The sequence below is a fragment of the Apus apus genome, chromosome 19 (genome assembly GCF_020740795.1).
Source record: "Apus apus isolate bApuApu2 chromosome 19, bApuApu2.pri.cur, whole genome shotgun sequence".
In the NCBI taxonomy this organism is placed as follows: Eukaryota; Metazoa; Chordata; class Aves; order Apodiformes; family Apodidae; genus Apus; species Apus apus.
Window position 1 is genome coordinate 5,340,978 of NC_067300.1, and position 21,088 is coordinate 5,362,065.

Here is a 21,088-nt window from a genome sequence, read left to right on the forward strand (position 1 = left end):
GTCTGCAGTTGGCCAGCAGCTCCGTGCTGAATGGAGCTAGTGAGGAGGCTCTTGCTGTGCAAAGCACCTTCTAGCACCTGCCAGGGTGTTTTTGCCCATCGTGTTGCCTGTTTTAACTCTCTGGTGATGTGTATCCAGGGTGCTCAGGGAGGAGCAGGTGTTCCAGGAGATATCGGCTTCCAAGGAGACAAGGTGATTGTTTGTCTTTTCTCCATCCTTCCTCTCCCTTACCCAGCACTATGTGTGACCACCAGCTTTCTCAGCTCACCTTAAACCACAAGGAGCTGGAACAAGCTGTGTCCTGCTGGCAGGTTCCCCTGCTCAGGTAGTTCTCATTTGGGATACACGGCACCTTTCTGAAGTCCAGGCCAATGGAAGGATGGTGTTGTTCCTCATCATAAAAACAGTTCCACTGGGGGCTTCCTATAAAAGGAGCTGAATCTTCATACAGAAATGGGAAGTGATGGGATTGATGGGGATGGGTGGGAACGTGTGTGGTCCAGCAGGCTTGGAGGTTTGTTCTGCTCAGGGCAGCCACTGAAACCCTGACCCAGTGAAGCACTCGAGGCCTTGCAGAACTTCTAAGCAAATGGCTTCTCCCCTGTGACTACAACATGAGCCTGACTTCAGCTGACTGAGGCTGGGCTCAGCACTGCTCTGGGGCCTACGTGGCCCTGAGCCACGGCTGCAGCAGCTCTTGTGTTCTTTGGGGCTAAATTCAGCCCTGGCTTTAGCAGAAACATCTCACTGACACTGCTGCAGCTGCCCCAGCTCCTTGCAGGGCTGAGTTCAGCCTTAAGAAATTGCTCCTCTCTCTGCAACGGAGCTGGAGCCTGGGAAATTGGGGGGTTTTTTTGATGCTTCTGAAAAAAATGTCTGTCTGTCTCTCTCAGGGCAGCCAGGGTTTGCCTGGGGTCCCTGGGGCACGAGGGAAAGCTGGCCCCCTGGTAAGTACCCAAGCATCCTCTGCTTCCTGATCTCCCTTTCTAAAGGTTCAGTGCCCAGCTGGAATGGTGCTTGGCAGGGGGTTGCTGTGCTGAACAGGAAAGCCAATAGCCAGCTCACTTGTCTCCATGTTTTCTGCTTTCTGCAGGGAAAAGTTGGTGACAAAGGTCCAGTTGGTTTTCCCGGACCACCTGGCCCTGAGGTATGACCCACCATCACCTCCTCACATCTTTCCTTTCTTTTTCTTTTAATTTTGCTTTCTTTTTTCTGTCCTTTCCTCAGCAAACCCACACACCATCACCTCTCTCCCAGCTGGTTTTCCCCCTGCAGCAGCAGCCTCTCCTGCAGCTTGCCACCCACTGAGACTCAGCTCTCTGATAAATACCCAGGTGGCATCTGAGGAACTGTCAGAGATGATTCCTTTCCCCACTGGGGATTTCTAGCTCTTGAGCTGTGCACAGACAGGCCCACACAGGGTTTTGATCAGGAGGCACCTGCACTGCCTGTTGCTCATTCACACAGAAAGCAAGAGCCAAACGCTGCCTCCCACATGGGCACCCAGCAGAGCTGCCACTGCTCTGCTCACCATCACCTTGGAGCTCTGGTACATTTATGAACCCCAAACTGGTCTGTTCTGGGGTCATAGCTTTTGCTAACAATGGTGCTTTAGCACAATGAGACACCGGGGCTCCAGAAATGCAGAAGTGGAAAGAGCTTTGCTGTCCTGTGGGATTTACTGTTACTTCCTGAATGGAGGTACACATCTGTTCAAACTGGGAGATGGGGCAAACTGTCCATCTTGTTCTCTCCAGCTACCATTCCAAGCCTTTTTCTTGCCAATCTTCCCATGCAAGTCCTAGATGGATCAGCTTGTCCCACTCTTGTTCAGGAAGCTCAGTCCCCAGAGGTTGTCTCTAACCTGGTGAACAGCATATCACAACCTGTCACCTCTCTTCATCTCTCTTTTTTTTCTTTTAAACACTTGTCAGACACTCACTGCAAAGCAGAACATCCTGTCATTCTGCAGAGGGAAGATATCAAGCCTAGAAAAGCAGAGGGAACTTCCAAAAGATGTGAGAAGAACCAGGGATGCACTGCAGTAGAGCCCCAGACTGTCTCCTGGCCACTGACCAGTCTCTGGGGACACTTGTCTTTCTACTCACAGTGTTTCCTCTGGCCCCTTTTGTTCTTCAGCTGCTTTTGCAGGGCAGAACACTAATTTCTTGAATCTTGCATTTCACTTTCTACCTTCTCTCCTCTTTTCAGCCTCAGGCTTCACTTCTCTGCTAGGGTATGATGGTACATGAATGATATGGTAGGAAGGATCAAAATGGGTTCATGGCCCATTTTGCATTTCATAGTTTTCTGGTTTTTCCTTCCACTTTTGTCATAGATATCATAGAGAGTTATGGAGGTTTTTCAGTTTTTCCCCTACCATTTCAAGTTGAAAAACACTCTTACTGCCCTTACCAAAAAATTACTATCATGATACCTTAAATGCAGCATCATCTTCCCCCAGTACATTGTCATTTTTCTCCTTCATAAGCAACCAGACATCTGTGAGATGCCAGAGAGCCATTTCCAGCACCACTGCTGCTCTGGTTTCCCTTCATCAGTGGTAGTCTGCTGGGTCTGGAAGGGCTCTGGGTTGAGAGCTGCCACTTAGCACTCGTTCCTGTTTGTTGCTATTGGAAATGACCACGGATTCCTTTGTTTCCTCAGCAAAGGGCTGGTGGGTGGAAAGGAGTCCCTGTCTGGCTGAAGACAGCAGCTAATGAGCATGTCAGCACCTTCCCTGATCCCTCTCCCACTTCCCTCTGCTGCCCGGCCGAGCAGTTTGTGTCTCAGAGCACTGAGATTATGTGCTGACTCACACAGATTAATTAAAACCCAAATTGCTGTGTTTAGCTGTGTGATGACAGGGAGGCCCTCACAGCAATAAATCTAAGAAGATGGACTTAAAGGGAACTGCTGGGAAAGGCTGCTCTTGAATCAAACTGATAGTGCTGCTCCCATTGTCTTCTTTATTCCCTCTGGAACTGGTGCAGTCGCCCACCCCCAGACACTGCCAGCACGTGAGAGATATCTCAGCCCTTAGCCTTTCATTAAAACTCTCCCAGAAGATGTCCTCTGAACCCAGATGCAAAAATCCACCTGTGTACCCTGACAATCTGTCATTTTCTTCAGGGCTTCCCAGGTGACATTGGCCCACCAGGAGAAAACGGTCCTGAAGGCCTGAAGGTGAGTGGAGCAGAGGCTGAAGCTCTGTGTGGGGTGGGAAGCAGCCAGGGAAAACAAAGTAGTGGGAAGTGGGGGGAGAGAGAAAGCCCTGGAGATTCCTAAAGATTGTCCTGGCCAGAGTTTCAGCTCGGTCTGTTTGGCTTGAGGTTCCTCCAAGTGCAGGGGTTGTTTTTTTTTCAAGATTTTATTTTATTTTTTTGTAACAAAATTGACGTTGGATGATGTCCCGTGGCTGTGAAAGAGACTTTCTCATCTTAATTGCCCTTCTGAGTTGATGTTTCTATTTTCTGAGTATCTTTTCCCTTGGCTCTTTCTCAGGGAAAGCCAGGAGCACGAGGTTTACCTGGGCCAAGAGGACTGCCTGGACAAGAGGTGAGTGTCCTCAGAGCAAAAGCAGATTGGATTTAAAGAATAATTCTGAATTTTGGAGATTAATGCATGCTGAAATGGTGCCTGCAGCTTGAAACTCTCCAGTCCCTCTGAATCTGGAAGCACATGCTTATACTGAGTGATCAGAGACGTGCAGAGGAGGAGTCTTCCTGAAGCTGCAGTCCCCTGATCTTTGCTTCCAGTCACTGCTGGCATCTGCTGACCCGAAACCCTGCACTGGCTTTCTTTTAAAGCCTGTTCCCCCACCCCCACATGCACCAGCACGGGTGTTCATGCCCTTTTCCCTGCACAGCCCCTTGCACAGACAAGCCCTGACCTGGCTTTTGCTTTCTGCTCCTTTTAAGTGCTTTTTTCTTTCAACCGTGAGACCTGCAGCCTCTGCTCTCTCGCAGAGACCAACATCCTTTCCTGAAAAGAGAACACAAATGGAAGCTGCTGAATTTGCCTCAGCATCTCAGAGCTTGCAGGTTTTCTTCATCACTCCATGTGAAAATTTGAAGCTTCATTCCACTCGTAGCCACTAAGAAGGGACGATTGTCATTGATTTAATTGTCCTGGAACAGCAAATGTTTTATTTCTCTCAGCAGCAGAGAAGGCCTGAGTGTCCCCTGCTCATCTTCTTGTAATTCCAGTGACTTCAGTGTCTTTTCTTCTCACTCAGGCCAGTGTAAGCAGTTTGTCCAGAGTTGTGAGACATCCTGCAAATAATACTTAGTGCACGTGTGGCCAGGAGCTCGTTTTAATAACTCTAATAATTCTTCGCTTTTTCTGGGAACTCTTTTTGCTTGTTCTCTAAATGGGATTAATGCAAATTAGCTCATTTATTTGCACTGAAATAGGGAAAAAAATATTCTGGGCAATTTACAAAGGGAACTGAAGCCCTGCATTCCAGGTTCAGGCAGGCATGACCAAGCTGCCTTCAATTTACTCCAGTTAGTGAGAGTAAAAGTAAGACTGAAGACATGGACATGGAGTTCAACACAAGCTGTGCCAAAGGACTTTGAACCTGCAGGAGACCACACCACTGTGCCTTTACCACTGCTGTTGCCCAAGACAGTAGATCAAGGCTGTGGGTTCCATCTTCTTTAGAAAGGTGGCATGCTGTGAGGAGTTTGTCCCAGCCCATTGAGCTGGGTTCCTGACTCCCAGTTCCATCTTCAGCCCGTGCCACTTCATTACCACGGCTGACCACCTAAATGAGAACAGCCAGAACTGTGGCTGCCAAGGGCACTTTTAATTTCTCTCTTGGCAGTTGGTTTTAGACACTTGAGATCATTTCTGTGAAGCTTAATTGAAGGTCTCCTAGAAACTGTAGATCTGATCCTATCACATTAGGTATTGGTGTAGAGCCAAGGGAGAGGACTGAGTCCAATCGCTGTGTGAGATTTTGAGATAGCTCCATCCTGCAGCATGTGTAGCCCCATTTGAAAGCAAAAGGGAAACCTTCACACACTTGCCAAGTGATTCTGTGGGAAATTTTGCAACACCCTTTTTTGTGGGGTGAAAAAAAAAGAAAAAGAAAGAAGAGTAGAGAGCTCAACAGCATTCGTGTCCCTGCCAAACCAAATGAAGCAGAGTCGTGTGTCCTGGGTTCCCTGTGGGCCAAATCCAGCCCATGAGAGGCCCACTCAACTGGTGATGATTTTGGTCAAATTTTGGATGGCCTTTACTGGCAGGACATGACTTCAGATATTTTTTTTTTTCCTGAGATGTGAAAGGGAGGTGAGAAACCTCAGAGATGCTGAGCTGCCTGCTCTAAGATTCAGAAGGACTTGGTTGTTAAAATGCGACAGCTGAGCACACAGCCTGTGTTTAACTGCTGCTCATACTGCAGAACTCCCTTGCTGCATGGTGAGTCCAAATTTTGTCACTACATTGCCTTTTATTTTAATTTCTTTTCACCTCAGGGAGATGAAGGACCCTTAGGACCACCAGGAGTCCCTGGTTCAGAGGTAGGTTTCAGTCATTTACTCAGTCACTGTCAGCTCTGTTGACCTTGCAATGGAATTGTAGTTACATTACCATAAAGCTTCAAACCTCCTGGTTTGGAAAGTGCTCTGCCCTCCCAAGAAATGCAGAGCTTGGTCCAAAAGCTTGATCCAGGATGGCTGAAAGTCAAGGAAGTGTCTTGCACAGGGTATTGAGTGGGACTCTAATTTTATAACTTGTATAAAGTCCCAGACCTTGAAAAACCCTCTAGTGTTTAAACAGTTCATCCTCAAGATAAACCAAGTTGACTGGAAACCATCTCTGTAACCAGGCCTGATGTTTCTTCCCTGATTTATAGTATTTTTCAATGAGTAGAGGGAAGAGGAAGAAAAGAGAGAGTCCTTTTTGACCTCTACATCCCTTTGAACAGAGTGATGTATCATAGAAGAAGCAATAAGAACATTATCATCTCTGTGAGCTTGCCAGCTCAGGGTTCTGCAGTAGTTCTGTACATTAAGTGTCACTGCAGGGAAGTAAAATAGCTTGAAGATTGGTAACTGTGCTGGAGCTTCTAGGTGGATCAGAAAATAAATGGTTTATCTTGCATTTCCTCCACTATTCTGGTAGGCACTTTTATTGCTTTCTGGAGCAGCATCATAAATCCAGTTTCTCCAGTGCCTGGGACAGCACCGTGAGTGGTCTTATTGACTAAGGGAAAGCTCAACAGGGACCTCTTGGTCTGCAGATTTATTTCTGCTTTTCTGAGCTGTAGCTGTGAATGTCAGCCTGGGTTCCCCTGCTCTGGGGACAATCCTGCTCCCAAATCCTCTCTGGATGCCAGGACAGAGCCCATAAGAAGCTTACATGGCCAGGTCCCTGTCAACACTAGGGAAGCACCATCTCTGTGTGCTCAGACTGCTGGTGTCCTTGCTGGCCTTGCTACAAGAGAACTGCTGGAAGTAGAATAAATCCAGCTGAATGTGGCATGTAAGAAACCAAAGGGCAACAAGAAAGCCCTTGGATTGGTTGATACTTGTTCAATATCCCTGGAAGTATTTAGAAGAAATGTAGCTATAGTGCTTAGTGATGTGATTTAAACACTGAACGGGTAAATCAGGTTATGGTTGGGGGATTTAGGTTCTGGTTGGACTTGATGGTCTTCAAGGTTCCTTCCAACCAGGATAATTCTATGATTCTATTATTATAGTCCATGCATAATTCTTCTGATGTGATTAAGTATTGGAATTGAGCTTGGAGGGTCAGAAAGGGGCAAATACACGAAGTAGCTGTCTAGGCCTGTTCCCCATGGACCAAACCTGGTGTCCCCTGAGACACAGAGCTTTCCTCTTGTGTTGCCTTGGCCTCAGTCAGAACTGCTATACTCACAGGAAGCACTGCTGGTGAGCTGCACCATATGGGTTTACAGACACATTGCTCTGACCAAGGGCAGCTGCAAGCTTTTTATGTTTATTTTTTCTTCCATTTATTTCAGGGTCGATCCGGCCGGAAGGGGTTTCCAGGAAGACCTGGTCCTGATGGTCCAAAGGTGAGGAGAGAGTTTGTTGATGATCATAAAAGCAGTGGGTGGACAGGAGGACAAGGAAAAAGAAGTATCTTTTACCAACTTTACCCTGCTCCAAGCCTAGGGTCCCAGAGAGGACAAGGAGAACAGAGGATTTATCTTTGTCTCTCAGTTCCGGGGTCTCCGCTTCCACTTGGTTCCTTCAGCAAATGAACGATGCTGTTTTTAAACTATGTGCTTTATTATAAACAAGTGTGTTCCTCCTTTCATATTAACCAACCTCTCCTCCATCATCTCATCTTACTTTCCACTGCTTCTCCATGTTTTTGTTCTAAAACAATGCACATCATTCCTATCTTTGCTACTTAATTAGCAGCAGCATCCATCCCAGGGCAGTCTGCTCCACAAACCCACACTCAAAAGGGAAGAGAAAACCTGACAAAAACAACCTCTTCAAACATTAAATAGCAAAAATCTGGCCTGGCTGTGTATCTGGAGGACCTGCCTACTGAGAAAATACAGCTGATGTCAGAGACAATACTGGTTAGTGGTGACTCTGGTCTCTGGATGGCCTGTCCAGGACCACTCCACTGGCTTTCAAGTGCTGCCATGGCTGCCCTTACCCCTGGTGGGTTTGGAATTCTTCTCCTCCTGCTTTTCTCTTTACCCTTCACTTTCCTCATTATCTGATTTTCTCTCATCTTGCACTGAGATTTGGGTCTTTCTGTGGTTTTCATGAGGATGCTCCACATGACAGTAACATGCCTATGCTTGAGATTTTGCAAGAGCAGGATCAGAGTGCAGCATTGCCTGGGAATATTTGGGTTGTCTTTCATTCTTGTGACACTTCCACCAGCAGGTGAATTTTCTGGATCCCTTCTCCTCTGTCATCCAGGACCTACACCTTCTCATGGTGTCCACACTCCTGCTTTCCCTAGATGCTTCTCAGTTCCTCTGGTTAATTGTGGTCCTTTCCTACTCTGTCCCTGCTGCTGATGAGTTTCTGCCTTCATCTGTCTGTTAAACTTTGTCCTTCAGATTAAAACGTTATGGGTCACCAGCTCCCCAGTGTCAGGAGCATCCCTGATGAGAATTCATGCCTTATTAAACATGGGGCTAAAGCAATCATGAGGTGCTGAGGGTCTGACTGGGAGCACCAAGTAACCTGTGTGGCTTGTCTTCTTCTCCTGCAGGGTGAGCCAGGAAACCGTGGCCGACCAGGGAAAGTTGGTGAGCAGGTAAGCTCTTTGTTTTCCTTGTCTGTTTGATGTTCTTCTGTGTATGATGTCTCCTGGATGACCAGGGTGGAAGCAGAGGACAGAAGCCAGGGGCTTCTGGCCACCTCAAACCTGCCCATAGTCCTGGTGCTCCAGCTGGAGTGCTCATAATCGGGCTGAAGCTGCTGGTGAGCAGCACTGATGGTGAAGTCCCAGCTCAGGTGGGTGACCTGTCAGTACTGGCAGCAGAACAGCACACACAACCACTGCTCTCCACCCTGAGGCAAAGCCATGGTCATGAAAGAGAGGTTATGCATTTCTGTGTGCTCCTTTTTTCCCCAAAAGGGCAATTTCCAGGCTTTGTCTGTGTAGGTTCTAAGTGTAGGCTCCTCTCCTTTGGGTGCTCTGCTGCTTTGACTCCCACTGGCATTTTTTGGGGGGAGAGCAGAGGAGACAGCACCTGAAGAAACCAGGCCCTGGGTCAGGGAGGCACTAAGCTCTATTTTGCTGTGCTGCAAGAGAGTGAGTTCTGCTGGGGTAGCAGGGGACGTGCATCATTTCTGGAGGCTTCAGGGGAACCACAGTCATCAAGGAAAACACAACAATTATTCCCACAGCTCTGTGATTGAGACCAACCAACTTGTCCACTACCAGCCCTGAAATAGCAGCTGTGGGACCTCCAACATGCCCTGTGTGCCTGTACATGACCACACCAAGCTGGCTGCAGCAGCTGGCCCTGGCAAAAAGTGTGTCTCTTCTCAGCACAGCTGTCCTGCCCAGCACTTTAACTGCCCAATGGGCACCAAGCTTGGTTTGGTTTAACTAGTTGGCCCCTCTGGCTCTTCTTCCTCCTGTATGCAACAGCTGGAGGTTCTTCCATGGGTTCCTGACCAAGAAAGTCAGATCTTTTTCAGTACCAGTAATCTGATCAGTCTCAGTATATATCAAGGACAGTTATTTTTATTTGAAAGTTGGAGCCTTCTCTATATTGTGGTTAAGTTGTTCCACACACCTGAGCTGTACTTGAAGCTTTATCAGCTTCTGCACAACTTCAGACAATGCCTTGCAGTGATTTGTGCCTCAGTTTCCCCTTCTGTGGAAGGTGTGAGACAGCTCTGAGCAGTGCTTAGCACCATGCCTCCTGCTCTCAGGTGGCCCCTGTGGACTCTGTTGTGTTACAGCTAGAAATGAATATCCAGAAGTGCTTTGAGATCCTTAACAAGATATTGTCCCTGAAGGACAAAGCATCATTAGGATTATTGTTCTTTAACATCCCTCAGAACTGACCTTGGATGAAAACTGTAGACACTGTTCACCAGAAGGAAAACACAGCTGGCCTCTACTGACACTGAAACAAGCCCAGTGGTATGAAAGCTGCCTGTATTATTCTTAGTCAATTAGTCTCTGTCTAGAAATATCACCCAGAAAGAATTTCCATTTCCATACCAGTCAAGTCATTAGAATAAAAATGTCACACCAGATTAGTGAGAAATAACCTCCTTTCCCATCACACCTCTGCTGAACAGTGCTGGAGTGATGGGGGTTTCATTCCCCCCTCCACCACTTAAGCTTCAGCATTTGGTGTTGGGGCTGGTTTGGGTTTTTACAGAGCTCTGAGAGGTCGGGCTACACAGATCACTTGGCACTAGAAGACACCTTCACCTCACCCCTGTTGTCTCTTGTGGGGCCTTGATGGTGTCTGTTCAACAGGCACTACAGGAGCGGTCAAACTTTTCCACCTTCTGCTCTGCCCTCTATAAGGGATCCCTCTGAGAGGAAACCTCAGGGTAGCAGCATGAGAAAAGATCAGCCATCCATCTCACTGAGCTCTCTTCCCTTTCTTTGGGAACATCTGCTTAAGGCAAACAGGAGAGTTTCTGTAAGGTTTCCAGTGACACTTGAGCCCTCCTTGGAAAAAAAATGAAGTTTTAAGCCACAAGGCAGCCCCTGATGCATTGTTTTTCCATTGCAAGGACACTGATTTGGGAAGTTCATTCATAAGATGCTTGTTGTCTTCATATGCTGGAAAGATTCCAGCTGCTGGGCTCCCCTGTACCCTGGAAATGTGTGATTTAACCCTTCCTTGCCAGCAGATGGAGGCAGAAGAATATGAAGAAGAGTATGAGGCCTCTGACCCAGGCCACCAGCATTCCTGTTCTAGAGCTGGGAATGCAGAACAGAAGGATGCCATTGAAATGTCCATGTCAAAGATCAGAGGACCCTTCCTGCAGCAGACTGGTTAGCAAACTGGGGAAGGGTGCCCAGAAGCCCATGGACACCCCCTGCTCTGCACTCCAGACTGAAAATATCCATGAAAAGTTGTGCCTGCAGAAAGGGGCTGTGATTGACCTGTGTCCATCATGGCAATGAGGAGGTTCTGTCAGAGCAGGAACAGCTTCTTTCATCCCTTCTCCTGTACGAGAAGTGACACTCCTACTCACGGTGATGTTGGGGTCAGCCAGGCACCCCTGACTGTGCTGGGAAGGGCAGCCACTCCGCAGCCCAGGGTATCTCTTCATTCCCGGGTGAAGCACGTTGTCCCAGTATCTGATATCATTCTGAACTAGCTTGTCAGAGGAGACCGGCACCATTTGTTATCTCCTAGATCTATTTTCCTCAAGGAGGGGGGTGCTGTGATGCCAGGTTTGCAGGTGGGGTCTGACCTGGGGAGATACGGGTTGACTTGCCTGAGAAGGGAGCAGGGAATTGCTCTGGCCTTTCCCATGTCTTAGAGCAGCTCCTCTCCCAGCACATTTACCTTCCCCTCCAGAGCAGCTCTCAGAGCTGCAGCCCTCTCACTCAGGGCTTTATGGGCAGTACATGCAGCCACTTTGATCTGACCAGCTGTCTTGGCAGTGTCTCTCCCCTTTTCCTGTCCCCAGGGCAGTGGGAGCCCAGCACAGCCCCAGGCCCCGGCGCACAGCGGGTTAAGCCGCGTGGCTTTTCTTTGCGGGTCAGAGCGTCCTCCCTTAAACTGTGATATTTACTGTTTTACTTTCCCTTTCTTTCATCTGAATGGGAGGATTGTACATTTACTCCCTCCCGTCCTTTGTCCCTGGTTTGTTTTGTTTTGAGTTCTAGCGAACCAGTAAAACAGAAAGGCCACGATCGGTTCCTGCTGGGAGCGACTGGCGGTCCCGTCCCTGGGAGACCCTGCTCATGCTGGGCTCGCCTCTCGGTTGTGTCTCTCAAATGGGCTATGATTTATGCAAGGCTTCATTGCTGCCTTGCTCTCTGTTGATGCAGCCAAGAGGGGGGGCTTAATTATGACAGGGCTGGACAATAAATGGGGAAAGCCAGACAGGAGTTAGGAATTACAACCCGCCAGTCCCCCCCGGTCCTTTCCTTCCCCCCTCCCCAAGCCCCCAGCAATTTTTTAACAATCTCCATCCCTTTTCCTCCTTGCCCTTGGCTGGGGAATACAGCAGACTGAATCATGAGCAACATGCTGAACTCCCAGTCTAATATAAATGTTTTACATTCTTTCCTGTGGTCTTGTGGGCCCTTCTCAGGCAGCCACTGCTGCTGGGATTTCACGTACGTCGTTACACACCCCGCCTGGGTTGTGCTTGATGCAGGGATTCTTTTCAGCCCTGGGAACCTGGGAAAAACATGTTACACTGCAGCCATTTTAGTGTAACGGCCACAATTCCTGTCTGCTTTGATTTAATGCTTGCCACCAGTGGTTTTTCTGGTTCTTAAGACCTAAATCTTTTGCAGCTTGTGTTCCTGTTAGCATCTGTCCCATTTTGGCCATTGGAGAGTACTGTGACCCAGTCTCCCTGAATTGTTTCATATATTCTTAATAATTTACAGAGATTTATTTTGCCTAAATAACCCATCTCAACTTGTGTCTGCTTGCTGCAGTGGCAAAGGGCACACCTGTGATAGCAGGAGGGCTCTGGGCTGCAGTCAGTGCTCTGCAGGCACAGCCGTGTGTCCCACCTCACAACTCACACTCTTCAGAGGCTGCTCAGGGTGGGAGCTGATGCTGTTGTGACCAGTGCATCAGAAGTGTGAGTCTTCCAGTCCGGGTCTGGGCACACAGCACCACAGCCCAGGCCCCTCAGAAGTGTTTCAGTCTGGTTCTGCATGGTAGCAACATTTCCTGCAGGAGCAGGAATCTCATTTTCTGGAGGGACTGACCTAAGCAACTCAGAAACATCTTAAAGAGAGCATCTTCCCAGGGAGAGAGAGTTCTGCAGGTCTTCTAACAAATTGGAAACGGAGGAACAGATTTATCTCTTCTTTCTTGTTTTATTGTATGTGTTGCCTTCTTGCAGCTCATTGCTTTGCCTTCTCTCCTCTGCCTTAACATTTGCCTTCTTCGTGGTTCTTGGGCTACTGGAAAACTTCAGTAACTGGCTGCCGTGATGGGCTCTGTAGCTGCACTGGGTGTAATTGGGAGGATAACTGATGGAGCAGCCTCCAGCGATGCCACCCAGTGGCAACCTTGCATATGCAGACACTGCAGATTTGCTTGCCCCCTGATCAGCTCCTGTGCCGGGCAATGAGCTGCTAAGCCCAGCACCACTTCCCTCCCACCTGCACCTCCTGGGCACAGCCTGGCCCTGATGCCACCTCTGTGCACTTGGGACACAGCAAAGACCATCGTAGGGCTGATCCCAGAAGGGCTGATGACATCAAGTCCCTGATGGGATAGTAGAGCTTTCTTGGTAGTGGAGCTGTCTTGCCATGGTTAGTCAGTGTTCCCATCATGGCACAGAGACGTGCAGGTTTCCCTGGACATCATCTCTGGATGAATTTCTAACACGTGCTTCTAGTTCTGGGGTCCAATGAACCTGCTGAGCTCTTTGCCTGTTTTTTTTTCCAAACACTTTTCACCTGGATGTTGTTTCCAGGCCAGAGTGTGGCCAGGGCTCTGGAGAGTGTGTGGCTGCTCCCTGCAAGAGCTGAGGGGCCAAGTAAGAAATGCTTTTGTTGAGCCCATCAGCCTGCCTCATTGAGGAGCTCCTGTCTCCAGTGATGTTCAAAGGATGGCATTTAATTGCACCATGTGAGGAATGTTAATGCATGAAGTGTCTCAGTGTCTGGAGTCATCCTCAGAAGCTGTTCTCTCTAAAAGTCACTGGAGAGTGACCCACATTGTGTTCCATGGCTCTGAGTGGCTCTGCTGAGCCTCACACGTAAGGCAGTGCAGTCAGGCTGGTTATTTTGTGCTACAGCTTTACACTGTCAGCATAACTTCATGGAGAGAGAGAGGGAAACAGGTTTTGGTGGTGGGAGGAGCTGCACAACCTGTGAGCAGGCTGCTCTGTTGGTGCTGGATGTTCCCCTGTAGCTGGGGGATGCCCCTTCACACTCTCAGCGTGTGGATCAAACAACCACAGGCTGCAGAGAGTTCCTCTGTGAACCACACACGTTGGGCCAGCCGGGGATGGAAAACAGTTGAGCAGGAGTACAGAAAGGAAATTGTTGCTGCCTTTCTTGCTGTTCCCCCAGAAAGGAGCTTGAAGGGCCAAAAGCTGTCCCTTTCCTGAGGCCACATTTCAGAAGTTGCTGGTGTAGCTTTCTTCCCATTGTGCTTGTTCATGCTGAGTGTTTTCTTGAGTGTGGCATTTGCAAACCTCTTTGATGTTGAAGCAAAAAGGTGAGCTGCATTTGCATAGAGGATTATAAAGATTTCAAGCTCTTTTTTAGAAAAGAGAAACCAGGGTGACACACCTGGAGAACCCATCTCCTGTCTGTCTTGCACAGCTGTCACCTCCCAGCACCAACCAGACTGTTGCCTAAAATCAAACAAGCTGGGATGTGGCTTCCTCGGGCACAACCCATGCCAGCTGTGGGTAGGTCATGCAGTGTTTCAACAGGAGATGAATCCTTTTAGTTACAGACTCATAAGAGGAACCAAATATCTGTCTCCCAGTGACCCTTGCTGGGACTAGGGATGAGGCCATAAGAACCCTGCAGTGACAGAGAGCACCTACCATGGCAGAGAGGGCAGTCCCTTGCATCTCTGGAGCCAGAAACCCACTGAAGTTGCTGGGGAGGCTGCTGTATTTTAGGGATCTTAGCCTGAGATTGCATCTGTTTCCATCTTCCTAATTAAAAGCAGTTCTGTTTGTTTCATTATCCCAAGTGTTGTTAAATCCTAACAAATCCCAAGCTTAGACTGGGGTTGTTTTTCCAAGGTAGTTTCTGAGTCGTGCGAGAGATCTGCTGCCCTGCTGGCCCCTCTGGCTGTGTCCTCAGGCCTTTGTTTCCTCCTGACATCCCAACAGTGTGACACTATCCAGAGCAAGATCAGTTTGCACGAGAGTTTGAGGCAGCTCAGATGAGTCCAGAGGAAGTCCCCTCAGTGCAGCAGTTAAATGATGGCAATTCCCAGGCTCTGTGCAGCCCAGGAGCTCCCGCTGTTGCTGCTCTCAGGCAATCATAGAATCATAGAATGGTTTGGGTTAGAAGGACCTTAAAGATCATCCAGTTCTAACCCCCTGCATGGGCAGGGACACTTCCCACCAGCCCAGGTTGCTCCAAGCCCAACCTGCCCTTCAACACTGCCAGGGATGGGGCAGCCACAGCTTCCCTGGGCAATGTGGGCCAGGGTCTCACCACCCTCACACTGAAGAATTTCTTCCTAATGTCTTACCTCAATCTCCCCTCTTCCAGTTTTAATCCATTCCCCCTTGTCCTCTTACTACAGGCCTTTGTCCAAAGTCCCTCCCCAGCTTTTCTGGAGCCCCTTCAGGCACTGGAAGGCCACTATGAGGTCTCCCTGAAGCCTTCTCCTCTTCATGATGAATAGCCCCAACTCTCTCAGCCAGGGCAAAGTTAGTTTGCACAAGGTTTTGAGGCAGCTCAGATGAACCTAGAGGAAGTCCACCCAGTAGAGCAGCTAAAATGATGGCAGCTGCCAGGCTCTGTGCAGCCCAGGAACTCCTACTATTGATGCTCTTGGGGAAGCTGCCCTGATGTCTGGAAAAATGAAAACCAAAGCCAAGCTGTGGACTTGGCCTTGCTACGAAACGTGCTTAACCCATCCCCTATCCTGTGTGTTGTGGTTCTTGCAGATCCTAGTGCTGCCATTCCAGCTGGCTCCCAAAGCAGAACCAGCTGTGGAGTTAGACATTCCCATGGCCAGGAGCAACCCTGTCCATGCTGGTAGCCAGTAGGAATTACTGAGCAGTATGTGAGGGATGCTGTGTTATTTCAACCAGCAAGGTGGACCAAAGGAATTATTCACTTTCTCAGCAAATAAAACTGAAAATTAATTATGCTTTTTTTCTTTCCTCAGGGTCTAATGGGCTTTATTGGTCCAGTGGGGGAGCCTGGAATAGTGGGAGAAAAGGTAAGATTGCTTGGAATGGCTTTAGCTCTTGGAACTTTTGCAGGGTGAGGGAAACCAGGGAGGGAGGAATATTGTGGAGGTTGAAGTTGTCATGTCAGTGCAACATCCAGCAGGGAGGGCAGCACATCCAGGGTGTCTCAGCTAGTCTTGGGCCAGACAAAATGGAATTTGCATTCAGGAATTCACATGTACTTGCCCTCCCAGGAGACACTGTCTAATATTCTCTGAAAAATTCAGCTTTGTTCATTCATAATCTGCCAGAAAACTCATACTTAACAGTCAGTTCTGTTTTTTTCTGGGAATGAGGGACCCATCAGCCCTCTGTTCCTGGGCAAGGCAGGAGTCCAAGGAGTTCAGGTTACAGACTGACTGGTGCAGAGATGTGCTCACAGGTCCATGCTGAGTTGCAAGTGGGATCACACAGGACCAGGGCTGAGCCTGCACTGGAAGTCTTGGCAATTTCCCAGATGCAGAGAAGGCACAAGAGTGCAGCCACCTAACAGAGCATGGGCTGGTCCAAATATTTCCCTTTTTCACTTGATGAGGAGCATCCCATCTGGCTGCCCCTCTGCTTGCACTGGGCACACTACTAAGGCCTGGTGCCCTCTTGTGTACAGTACATATACATGCTTCTTTCAGGAAGAAAAATGGCTTTATTTTCCATAAAAATGTAAATGGACATTAATTTGTTTTCTACTAGAGTGTAAAATTTTATTCAGGGGCAGCTTCCAAAGACAAATCATCTATGTCATTCATTGTATCTCAGTTGCAAACTGCTGCTTCTCGTTGATGGCCTAATTATTCACAGCTGAGCTATAAAGATAGTGCAGAACATAAAATGATGCATTCCACACATCACTTCTCTCTCTCACTTTTATTACTTCAAGCCCTCTCTTCTGGGTAATGATGTCAAGACTCTGTCACAGTTACACTGAGTTTGCTGCAAATGTATTTTATTGCTGGTCTGCAGCTGCCTTTGGAAAAGCCTCTTGTGCTGATGGTCTCTGGTGGGGCAGGAGCAGGTTCAGTCCAAACTGTCAAGGCACACAAGAAAGAAAAGGGACAATGTGATGTGGGCTGCATTTGACAGAAGGAAAACAGAGAATTAAAGACTCTGTGATGTGTTCAAGATGGTTACACAGAAAGCTGGTGCCTGAGCGAGCTGTGATGATGGCAGCTCCAGCCCTGAATTGAATGGGGAGCAAGGGGTCTTGCCATGCAGGAGGTGTGGAAAGTTCTTTCTCCTCACTCCAGTAAATCCACATCTGGCCCTGTGACTTCTGTGCCAAAGCCTTGACCACACGAGCTGTCTTGGTGCTGCAGATCAGCTCAGTAACATGATGAGGTTATGCTGGTGTCAAGGCAAACCCAGGCTGTCCTTTGAACATCTGCCCTAGGAGAGCCTCAGCACAGCTGTGATTTCTATCAGACTTCTGCTCTACCAGGACAGACTTAGGAATGACAGAAATAACTATCATCAAATCAAAACCTCAACCAGGCCTCCAGTTGGCATAGCATCCTACAGCTTACGATGCTGCCGTGAGCTAAATGAAGTGGGAAATATGTTTTCATTAGACATGGCTGAGTCAGCAATCTCCATCCCCAGAGCTGCAAAACTTCAGACTGAAGCCAGCAGAATCCAGAGATTATCAAAGAGAACAATACAGTTAATACATGCTTAATAAAACCCATGCATTTGGGGGGTGGGGGGGGAAATCCATACGTTGGTTTACAGGGGCCAACTGGTGACAACACAAACTCTGGGGTATGTTTTCAATAAGCTGCTTAGAGCCCAGGAAATATTTCTCCTTCTACTTTGCTGTGGGAAGGTAGGTCAGATTTTGGGCGTAAGCTCCTTGGCAGCATTTGCTGACTCCTCCTTCCTCATCCCCCCAAGCACACAAACGTAACACACCTAATTCCCAGTGCATTACTGGGAGAGTACAGGCAGCCAGGGTGGGAATTGCCACCCTTCCCAAAAAGGAGCAGTTGATGTTCTGTTGCTGGAGTCAGGCCCTTGACTCACCTGAGGTGGTGCTCAAAGAGGTTTACACCTCGTCTCCTGTCAGTGGCTGAGCTGTGGGGCCAAGGATGGGTCAGAGGGAGTGACATGTTCTGCATGTGGGGATAAGTAAGACTTTTGGAATTGATACATGATTTTTTTTTAGTAAGTTAATTTGTTTATGTCAACTGATCTCTTGTTTTAGGAGAGATAATGTATTAAGGGTGGGCCAAGAAGGCATCTGGCTCTAAATCCCTGGTAAACACAGGGCTCCAGGTCTTTGTTTTTGCACTGCTGTCTCAGTATGAGCCACAGAGTAGGGACTGTCCCCAGAACACCTACAGCCTCCTGGAAGCACCAGCCACCAATTCCAGTCAGCATCTCTGTTTTTTTCCAATGTGATTCCTGCTCTCAGCAGAGCCTCGTGACCACAGGGTTCAAATCCATGTCTCTGAAAACACCAGAAGGTGTAGGGATTATGATACTGCAGAACAGAGAGGGAGGGCTTCTCTTGGGTGCAAAGGGCTGGAGATCTCCTGGGGATGGAGTGGGAGGTGGTCTTGAGTGCATTGCTTGTTTCTTGCTCCTCAGTGTTTGGGGGCAATAATGAAGTCCTCTCTCTTGGGTTATGGAAGATTAGTCAATTCTTGCTGTAGTCCTTTAACTACCATGGTGAGATGGATACTTGGAAGAGGGTGATTATTAGTCTGTACTGGAAGCCTCAGAGTGCTTGTTAGCAGAAGTCCTCACTCTTCTCCGTGCACTTGTGTCTCTCCCAGGGTGATCGTGGCTCAGTGGGACCCCCAGGCCCTCCAGGAGTCAAGGGGTCGATGGTAAGGAGTAAGTCTGCATTCTCTCTCTCTTGCTGCTGCCTCTCTCTGTCCTACTGAAGGGTACAGCTTCTCCTGGTCTTCTGATGCCACGAGAATAGCTGCAGATTCTGCTGTCTCCGTGGGGGTGGCTGCTGGACTGACTGGAGATGGAGCACAATTCTCCCCACACTCCTGTTCAACAGTGTCCCCTGCAGAGAAACACTGCATTTCAACACGTGTCCTGCAGCTCCATCAGCTGAGGTCCTGTTGTGTCAGGAAGAGATAACACGGAGGTACAAGCTCAGGCACCTGAGGACTGTTTGTTTCCAAGCATCCTGCCAGCTGGACAGACAGGGTCATGGAACAGGGATTTCCAAACCCCTGTTTTTAACATCCTACCAAGTCACCAGGGGCAGCTGGAGGTGCAGGGCTGCTCATGCTGGTTTGCTGGGCTATGGACACCCCTGTCTGAGGATCCTCAACTAGGAGTTTGACAGAGGGGACCTCAATAAGATCTTGTCTTGCCCTGACACCTCTCCTGTCAACCACAGTGCAAGGCCCAAAGACAGATTTTCATATAGATTCAGCCCATTCTCTTCTGGGCTGTTCAACTTATATTGCTTCTGGGGCTGGAACTGGGCTTCCCCATCTGCCCTCAGCAGTTTTACCCTGACAAATAACAGACCTGCCTGACATTGCAAACAACCAACAATGCTTTTTTTCCTGTCTTCCCACCTGGGGGAAGAAGAGCTGAGCAGATCCCAGGAATTCATACCAGCTGTGGTGTTCTTCCTTCTCTTTTAGGGGCACCCTGGGACACCAGGAGGAGTGGGTTTTCCTGGGATCCCCGGACCAACAGTAAGTAAAGGCTTGTCACCAACTTGTAATCCTGCACACCAAGAGTGTCCTGAATCCTGAGCTTACCTTTAGTGGAGGCTGGGTTTGTGTCACTCCTCTGGGACAGGGTGACAGCAGTGGGAGTAGAGGCATCAGCTCTGACTGGAGATGCCACAACCTCCCTGCAGAGCTCTGGGAGCTGAGACTGTCCCCAGGCCACTCCACTTCCTTCAGTTCCCTGTTGCCCTGCAGGCAAATAACTACTAAGTTTATTCAATCAAAATGTTTCTTCCAAGGCTGCGTTTTAAAAAGTCATAATTCAATAAGTCAAACTTCCCCACAAAGCGAGTAAATCAAATAATCCCCTGATATCAAATCCCCACTCATTAACTCCAGCTGCTCCTGCCTTTTCTCCACCAAACATTCATGATTTGCTTTTCAAGCCAGACCTGTGGCATGTTGTTGCTGCTTGTCCTAAACTGTTAACATCTCTGAGATTAAGCTCTCCAGTGAGCCCCAGCAGTTCTGGTGGCTGCTTCATTCAATAGAGAGTGATGGGGAATGGAGAGCAAAGGTATAGGTCAATGGTAGGAAACTCTGCCCTTAATTTCAGCTCATTGAGCCTTGTGAGGTTTTTTTTCCCTCTTCCTGCTCACCATCTTTTGTACATCCATTTTGAAAAGAATTTGTATGTATTAAGTGTCACTCATCTTCTCCTAAACAGTTCCTTGGTGTTCCCAGTGTGGTATCTCGTTGCTCCCTCAACATTTTGCCATCACAACCAGTGTTTCTGTGCTTGTATTTTCATAAGCTGTTTGGGATAGGCTGAGGCTTCCAGGAGGATATTCCAAATACCAACAGAGAATTTCATTTCAGTATGTGTTTATCATAAAAACCTCTATGAAACAGGCATCTGACACATCTACTGCTTGTCCCTGCCAGTTGCTACTGACCTCACTAGCAAAACTGAGATTTACTGTGATTACAAATATAGTTACAGTCCAAGTAACTTTTCCATCTCCAGTGAGAACAGCTAAGCATTTGTGTCTTGAACTTAACATGCCATGCAGAAAGATCCTTCCAAAAGCAAAATCTTTATTAGTGGCAGTGGTAAAAGCACCAGGAAGAGCACAGTCCAATTTTGTTCTGATCCTTGGTGGAGTTTGCAGGATTGGCAGTTGGTAAAAGCCATTAATATATAAATAGCCAAACTTGACGTGGAATCTTTGAGAGAGTAAGAATGGAATGTGTCATTTTTTGAGGTTTTATTTTCTGACAGCAGAATGGCACTAACTTCAAATAGGGATTTTAAAAATTATAATACAGAAATCAGTCCTGTTAATGGAACACATCCTTTCATTCTTTTAATTGGTAAATATTGACAGATAAGAAAAGCTGTTTAATTTTCTTCTGCATTTCCTGTATGCACGTTCATGAAGCAAATGTGTACAAAGCCAGGTTAAAAGAAAACCTGAAACTTTTCTGTAAGTGTAAGAGCAGCAGGATCATCTGCAACACCGACAGTCCCAATGAAATTAGCAGCTCCCTGCCAATGTGAATACATATGCAGCACTAATAGGGCAACAGTTACAGATAAAATCAGTATTTGGCTGAAAAGGTCAGACTTGGATACCTTAGATGAGGTGTCTGATTTTGTATCTGGACAACTGAAAAACAGATCCTGGATATTATTATTATTACACAGATATTGAACAACAGCTGCTTTTAATAGCTTCAGAGGGAATTCTGGATGTTCAGCTTCTCTTCAAATCACACCACTCAGAGACAACAGGCTGCAGATACTTAAACATACAAACCTCAGCCAGGATCCTAAATGTTCACAATCCAAAGACAATCCGTGAATTAAAAAAAAAAAAAAAAAGA

General features: G+C 47.9%; 1 protein-coding gene across 3 annotated transcripts in view; it reads left to right on the top strand.

Moving 5' to 3' along the window:
• COL27A1 (collagen type XXVII alpha 1 chain) overlaps positions 1 to 21,088 on the top strand; it is a 148,987-nt gene that overhangs the window by 76,401 nt on the left and 51,498 nt on the right. For all 3 annotated transcript variants that reach the window (XM_051636281.1, XM_051636284.1, XM_051636282.1), the window contains exons 17-27: positions 139 to 192; positions 894 to 947; positions 1,094 to 1,147; positions 3,133 to 3,186; positions 3,505 to 3,558; positions 5,484 to 5,528; positions 6,998 to 7,051; positions 8,221 to 8,265; positions 15,500 to 15,553; positions 18,335 to 18,388; positions 19,172 to 19,225. In XM_051636281.1, coding sequence (XP_051492241.1) covers positions 139 to 192; positions 894 to 947; positions 1,094 to 1,147; positions 3,133 to 3,186; positions 3,505 to 3,558; positions 5,484 to 5,528; positions 6,998 to 7,051; positions 8,221 to 8,265; positions 15,500 to 15,553; positions 18,335 to 18,388; positions 19,172 to 19,225 — 576 coding nt within the window. The remainder of the gene's footprint in view (positions 1 to 138; positions 193 to 893; positions 948 to 1,093; positions 1,148 to 3,132; positions 3,187 to 3,504; positions 3,559 to 5,483; positions 5,529 to 6,997; positions 7,052 to 8,220; positions 8,266 to 15,499; positions 15,554 to 18,334; positions 18,389 to 19,171; positions 19,226 to 21,088) is intronic.